This window comes from Tauraco erythrolophus, chromosome 19 (genome assembly GCF_009769465.1).
Source record: "Tauraco erythrolophus isolate bTauEry1 chromosome 19, bTauEry1.pri, whole genome shotgun sequence".
Taxonomy (NCBI): Eukaryota; Metazoa; Chordata; class Aves; order Musophagiformes; family Musophagidae; genus Tauraco; species Tauraco erythrolophus.
The window spans coordinates 4,480,030-4,486,029 of record NC_141483.1 but is presented as its reverse complement, the minus strand read 5'-3'; the positions used below and the strand labels follow the sequence as shown (position 1 = coordinate 4,486,029).

The 6,000-nt window shown below is 60.6% G+C and overlaps 1 protein-coding gene across 5 annotated transcripts in view; it reads left to right on the top strand.

The window, feature by feature from the left end:
- The first annotated feature begins 417 nt into the window (after window positions 1-417).
- Window positions 418-6,000, top strand: part of MSI1 (musashi RNA binding protein 1) — a 28,233-nt gene continuing 22,650 nt past the window's right edge. For all 5 annotated transcript variants that reach the window (XM_086623347.1, XM_086623346.1, XM_086623345.1 and 2 more), the window contains exons 1-5: window positions 418-476; window positions 742-782; window positions 914-995; window positions 1,109-1,193; window positions 5,860-5,901. In XM_086623347.1, the coding sequence (XP_086479473.1) occupies window positions 418-476; window positions 742-782; window positions 914-995; window positions 1,109-1,193; window positions 5,860-5,901 (309 nt within the window). The remainder of the gene's footprint in view (window positions 477-741; window positions 783-913; window positions 996-1,108; window positions 1,194-5,859; window positions 5,902-6,000) is intronic.

The following is a 6,000-nucleotide window of genomic DNA, read 5'->3' as shown; positions in this document are numbered from 1 at the left end:
CGCCCTGGGCCGGGCCTGGCTCCGCCACAGCGGGGCTGAGCCCACCGCCCTTTGTCCGCCGCCCCGGGGCAGGTGCGGGCGGCGCGGCTCGGGACAAAGCGGCCACGGGCTCCCGAGCTGCTCCCGCTGCCGCCGTGCCCGGGGTCGGGAGCGCTCCCCCAGCGCGGTGCGGGCGCGGCTCCCAACGCTCGGCCCCGGTGCCGCCGGCGGGTTTTATGCGCAGGGCGGCCGGCGGGCCGGCGGGGGTGGGAGGAGCCGGGCAGGTTGTGCCCGCCGGGCCCTCCTCCCTCGCTCCCTCCCCGCCCGGCGGAGAGGGGTCGGGGGAGGGGGCAGCATGGCCTGTCCGTCCGGCCCCTTTTCCAGCGCTCATCTGCCCCGGGAGTGCGGCGCCGCTCCTCGCAGGGAGAAGAGGTCCGAATGGAGACAGACGGCAGCCAGCCCGGCCTCGCCTCCCCGGACTCCCCGCACGACCCCTGGTACCGCCGCGGCGGCCGCCCCCGCCGCCCCCCCCCCCGCTCTCGGCCCCGGCCCCGGCCGCGGCCGCCCCCTCCCCCCGGCCCCGGCCGGCCGCCCGGCCCGGGCAGGCGCGGCGGCGGCGGCGGCGGTGCCGCTGCCAACATGGCCGATCCGCGCCCTCCCCTCCCCGCCCGGCCCCGCCGCTGCCGCCGCCGCCGCCACCCCCGCGGGGCGCCGCGGCCCCCCGGCGCGGCCCCGCTCACGGCTCTCCCCTTCCTCCCGCAGCAAAATGTTCATCGGGGGACTGAGCTGGCAGACCACGCAAGGTGAGCGCCGCGGCGGCCCCGCACCTGCCGCCGGGGCCGGGGGTGGCGGGGCCGGGGCCGGGGCCGGGGCCGAGCCCGGCGGGGGCGGTGGGGCCGGGCCGGGACACCCACGGTGGGCGCTGTGCTTGCAGAGGGCTTGCGAGAGTACTTCAGCCAGTTCGGCGAGGTGAAGGAGTGCCTGGTGATGCGGGACCCGCTGACAAAGAGATCCAGGTGAGAGGCCGGGCCCGCGCCTCCCTTCGCCCCCGCCGCGGCCCGGCCGCCACTTTAACCAACTTTCTCTCTTCTCTCCGCATCCCCTCTCCTGCCCGGGCTGCGGGGCTCAGGGGCTTCGGGTTCGTCACGTTCATGGACCAGGCTGGCGTCGACAAGGTCCTGGCCCAATCCAGACATGAACTGGACTCCAAGACGGTGAGATGACTTCTCTCATCTCAGGGGTGCATTTGCCGGCGGAGCGGCTGGGCTCCGAGCAGCCGTCGATTGCGGTGTTTGATTTTCAGTTAGAGGTTGTAAACTATTGATTCCCGATATGGATCGATTGGCCCCTTCTCTGTCCCGCTTGCCGGTGGGTAGCCCAGCTGCCGCCTGAGCAGCGGGCTTGCCGTCGACCTGCTGCGGATGTCCTGGCGTGGGTCTGCAGATCCCAGTGATGGTTTTCCTCCCACCCGTCGGTCATAAGGCCCCTCTGAGGAGCCCTCTCGGAGCTGGGACACCTGAGTGCATTTGGGGCGAGGATTCACACCGGGAAACAGATGCGGCTGCGTTTGGGGAGAGGGGAGCCGCCCCTTCCCTCCCCCCCATGTTGCCAAGCACCGCTGCCTCCCCAGGGGTGCCGTCCTCCACCACCCAGGCCCTGCTTCCCCCAGCCATGGTGGCCTGTGCCCTCCCCTCGGCAGACAACCTTTGTGCTGCGTGTCCCAGAGACTCTCCTGTGGTTTCCCCAGGCGAAGTTTTTGTAACGGTCATGGAGGTTCAGGACTTTATTGTCTCCGAGCGTGGCCAGCGCCCGCCCATGTGGGCCACCACTGGCCTCTGGGAGCAGCCACAGCTCCAGCCCTTGCTCTGCAAGCAGGGGCAGATAAGGAGCCCCGGCTGGGCCAGCAGAGAGGTTTTGGTGGCGCCCTGGTTCGCGGGCATATCGTGCCCAGTCCTGCCTTGCAAATCCGCGGCACTCGGGAGATGTGCACACTGTTTCGGGGGGTGGGAGTAAGGTGTCTGAGTGGGAGGTCCCTTCTCTTTAGTTTTAGTGACTCGCCTTCCCCTGAATTCCTTATCCTTATTGCTGTCCCGGGGTGAAGGTGAGGGTAGGGGTGGGGGAGCGGTGGGGGCTGCGAGGGGGCGGCACAGCGAGGGAAAACGTTCTGGCTCTGGGCATGGGCTGCCGAGGAGTCCAAACGCGCAACTTTATTTCTTCCAGCGCATGGCTCAGGCGTTGCAGCCTTTTTCTTGGCAAAAGGGAGAGGGCAGGAGAGCGAGACCCCCTCTCTTCGGGTTTACGGCGTGAGTTGCAGCAAGATTTATGTCTGTTCCTGTTTAACTGCCTGGATCGCTCCCTTTGATGTGCACAGGTCCTTCCTCCCCACGGGAGCTCCCGCTTAAACCTACCCCAGCCAGGACTCCCAGCCCTCCTCCTTTCAGGAGTGATGTAAAGTGAGTTTTGCTCTGGGGGAGGGTTACGGTAAAGTGTTTTGAGGAGGGACCAGGGCTTTCTTTTTTTCTCTCTCTTTTTTTTTTTTCACTAGCCTGTGTAAACATGGTGTCTGCCCAGCTAGTCCCGTCATGAGTCTGCGGGCTGGCATAGACCCCTCTTGGAAAGGCAAGTGATGGATGTCTGATGCAGCACTAATCCGGAAAGCGTTTTGGGGCTAGGAGTGAGCCGAAACCCACGGTCTCCATTCTTCTTCCCAAACTGCTGCTGCAGCCCACCGTGCGGCCCAGGAGAGCGGGGAGGGACGGGCAGGGCAGGGGCGGACGAGCAGGCGCTGCAGGAGAACAGAAGGGCCTCGTGGCACAGGGCGCGTGGGGACCGGCCAGCCATTGAAATTCCCGGCTGCATCTGCTCCGCTCACCCGGCCGGCGCGGCTGAGAGAGCGAGGGCAGTTTTGCTGGGCCCTTCCTTTGTTAGGAACTTTGATCCTCTCTCCCTTTCCTTTTTTTTTTTTAAATTTAGCACGGTTTTCAGCTGGGTCAGATGTTTTGGGGTGTTTTGCCTGGTGAGAGGTTGGTCTTGTGGTACCGCACGGAGCCTCCGTATGGCTTTTCCCTGCTGAGCTGAAAGTCTCTCCTGTGAGTCATGGGTTAAATGACACAAACTCATCTGAATCCTAATTTAGGGTTTTATGAAACTTTGCAGGAAAAGGCCTGGTTGTCCTGAAAGGACAGCCTTCTCTCAAGGCTTGGTGTCTCCTGGCAAGCGCCACTTGATAGACAGTGTCTGCCCAACTTGTTGCTTCATTGTTTTCTGATTCTTCCTACCCTAACGAGTGCTGCTGGCCCGATTCTCCGGGGAAACCTTGTGCTTTTCAGACTCCTCTTTGTTTGTAAGCTAGATAGCAGCAGCCTACGGGGTTATTTATGGAAATGCTTGATATGAGAATTGGCTTTGCAGTCTCAAGGTAAAAGATTTGCGTGACTTTGTAAAGCTGCAGCTGGCCGCTGCCTTGAGCTGCTTCTTTATGTGCTCCGGGAAGAGCCGGCTTGGCGGTGCTGGGTCGCCCTGTCGCTTCTTTGTTGCCGTTGCTGAGTTTTTGCTGGGTTTGTCTTTTGTGGCGGAGGGAGCGATCTGCGGCTCTCGGGCAGCGCTGACTAATGCAGCAAAGGTAGCCGTGGAGGTGCAGTGAACGAACCAACCCGGTCCTGAGCCTCGCGAGGCCTTCCCTGTCCTCCCCCTGCTTTGGGGCACCGACACCAGCCGGGTTCATGCAGGAGTTGCATGACCTGAGCTGTTAAATGGTACCATTGGTGGCCTGAAGAGCGTTACGGAGGAGCCTGGCCAGCCTGCATGGTACACCTGTGACATGGGTGGGATTCCTCGTCCCCAGAACCTTTTAGGGTGAAGTGGAAGCAGTTTGTGCTCAAGTGACTTCCACTCGCTGCAGCCTGATGCCGGGATTTTGGTTTTTTGGATACAATCTGAGCAGTTCTGAATGCTCTTTCTCTTAGCAGATTTCTATCTAGGTTTGTAAAAGGGATCCATTACGTCAGTGGGTGACACTGAAACACAACTCCTGCAGGGCTATTTGTTTTAACACCAGAAGTGAGGGAATAAGGTACCAGCACTTTTGCTTTAATTAGAAAGACTCCAGCCACCGAGGAGCAGTCCAGTTCCAGTAACTTGAGTCCAGCACTGAACTCGCTCCCCTCTGCGTGTTCCCAGGGCTGCCCCTGCAGTCGGTCGCCCCGGCCTCCCTCTACCTGCAACAATAGCTGGTTGTGCAGAAGAATTTGTGAAATGACTGCCTGCTCCCTCCAGCCAGGAGGACGCGTTATCTCTGCCCAGTTGATCACACTCAGGGTAATGAGAAAATGAGGCCGAGCTTAGCATTGCTGAGTATGAAAGCATCTTCTTGGCAGGAGCTGAATGACACTGGCTGAGAAGTAAAAGACAGTAGATTATTGTTTTTGCTTATTATCTGCCATCAACCTCCTGGTCTCCTGCCGTCCCCTGTCCTCAGAATTCGCTGTGGGTGTCTGCACTAGCCAGGAAGCGGTGGAGGGGGTGTGTGTGCGGGGAGGGGAGGGATGGTTCAGATGCCCCAGGGAGGCACTGGAGGGTATGCTAATCTGCTGGCGCTTGGAGCTTGGGGAGGGAGGTTTATTTTTGAGTTTATTTGTGCTCTTCACTTTTGCCTCTGTTTACTTACGTGCTGAGTTTATTTATGTTGGAGGCTGTGAGTCAGGCTGGAGGTGGGGAAGGCAGGGAGAGAAGCTGGTGGAAGGGTGCGAGGAGGCCGAGCTCTGGGGCTGTGTGACAAGTGAAAGGATGCGGGACGGGAGGGCAGCCAGGCTGGAAAGCTGAACAAAGCAGCGAGTGGAGCTGGAGAAACACAGCTTCCTTTCGGGCTGTTTGAGCTGCCGGGCTGATGGGACGACGTTCTGGGCTGCCCTCCCAGCTGCAGCCTGTCCGAGTGTGGGGATGAGCCAGACCTGCCTTTACCACAGGTCTTTGTAAGCTGATTTGTAGCTCTGGATCATCCCCGATGTGATGTAACTTTACAGGAGCTGCTGTAAAAATAGGCTATAAAGAAAGAGGTGGTGGCTGAGGAGGAGAGGAGGCTTCATGGGTGTTTGGCTTGCAGCTGCATTAGTGTTGTCCCGGCTTTTGTGGTGGTGTGAGGCCAATGCAGGCACGCGCTCATCCGTGCTGAGCCCAGCAGAATGCATGGCACCTGGATGGCGGTGCGGAGACCGGCAGCTCCGGCCGGCGGCAGGTTCATAGAGAAGCTGAACAGGCACAATGGAGGGCTCAGCCGTGCGTCATTGTGTGCGGCGCAGCCCGGGGAGAGGGGCAGCACGCTGCCCTGCGGCCACAGCCTCTGCAGCCTGGGGGGCTTTGGACTCCGTGGTTTAATTTGTGCCGCCCTGTCTGCTCTTTTATTCCTTCACCCTGTGTTTTGTGGGATGAAATGTTTGGCTTTTTGTGCATTACCTCTTTTCTGTCCTGTTACTCCCCAGGTGAGCTCTGTACTTGTAGGTAGAGTGAAGGGGGAGAGCAAAAAGGCAAAAGAAAGCACTTTTAATATGAGGCGGGTGATGCAGGGCACCCAGGGGCAGGCCGAGCGGGAGGGTGCAGCCCAGCCTGTTAATCCCAGCATGTGATGGGCTCTCCGGTGCGTCTGGCCAGCGCTCAGCAGGAGACGGACCACTGCATGCTGGGACTTGTAGTCTCCCTGGATTACACTTTCCTGAGAGGGAAAGATGTCTGCAGCCAGCTTCGTTTTATGCACCTCAGGTAGATTCTTTGGGTTTTTAGCCAGGTGCCACGAGGGCAGAGACAGCCGTGCGCACGGAGGAAGCCCTGCATTTGTAAATAGGCAGCAAAAGCATGTTCACCTCTTCTTCCCCGCATCTCTTTCAGATCGACCCGAAGGTAGCGTTCCCCCGCCGAGCACAGCCCAAGGTAAGTACTGCAGGCGGCCCTTGCCGCTCCAGAGGGTGAAATTCGTGGTGGTGAATCTTGTCCCTCTGTGCAAGGCTGCCCGTGCGCGCAGCAGAGTCG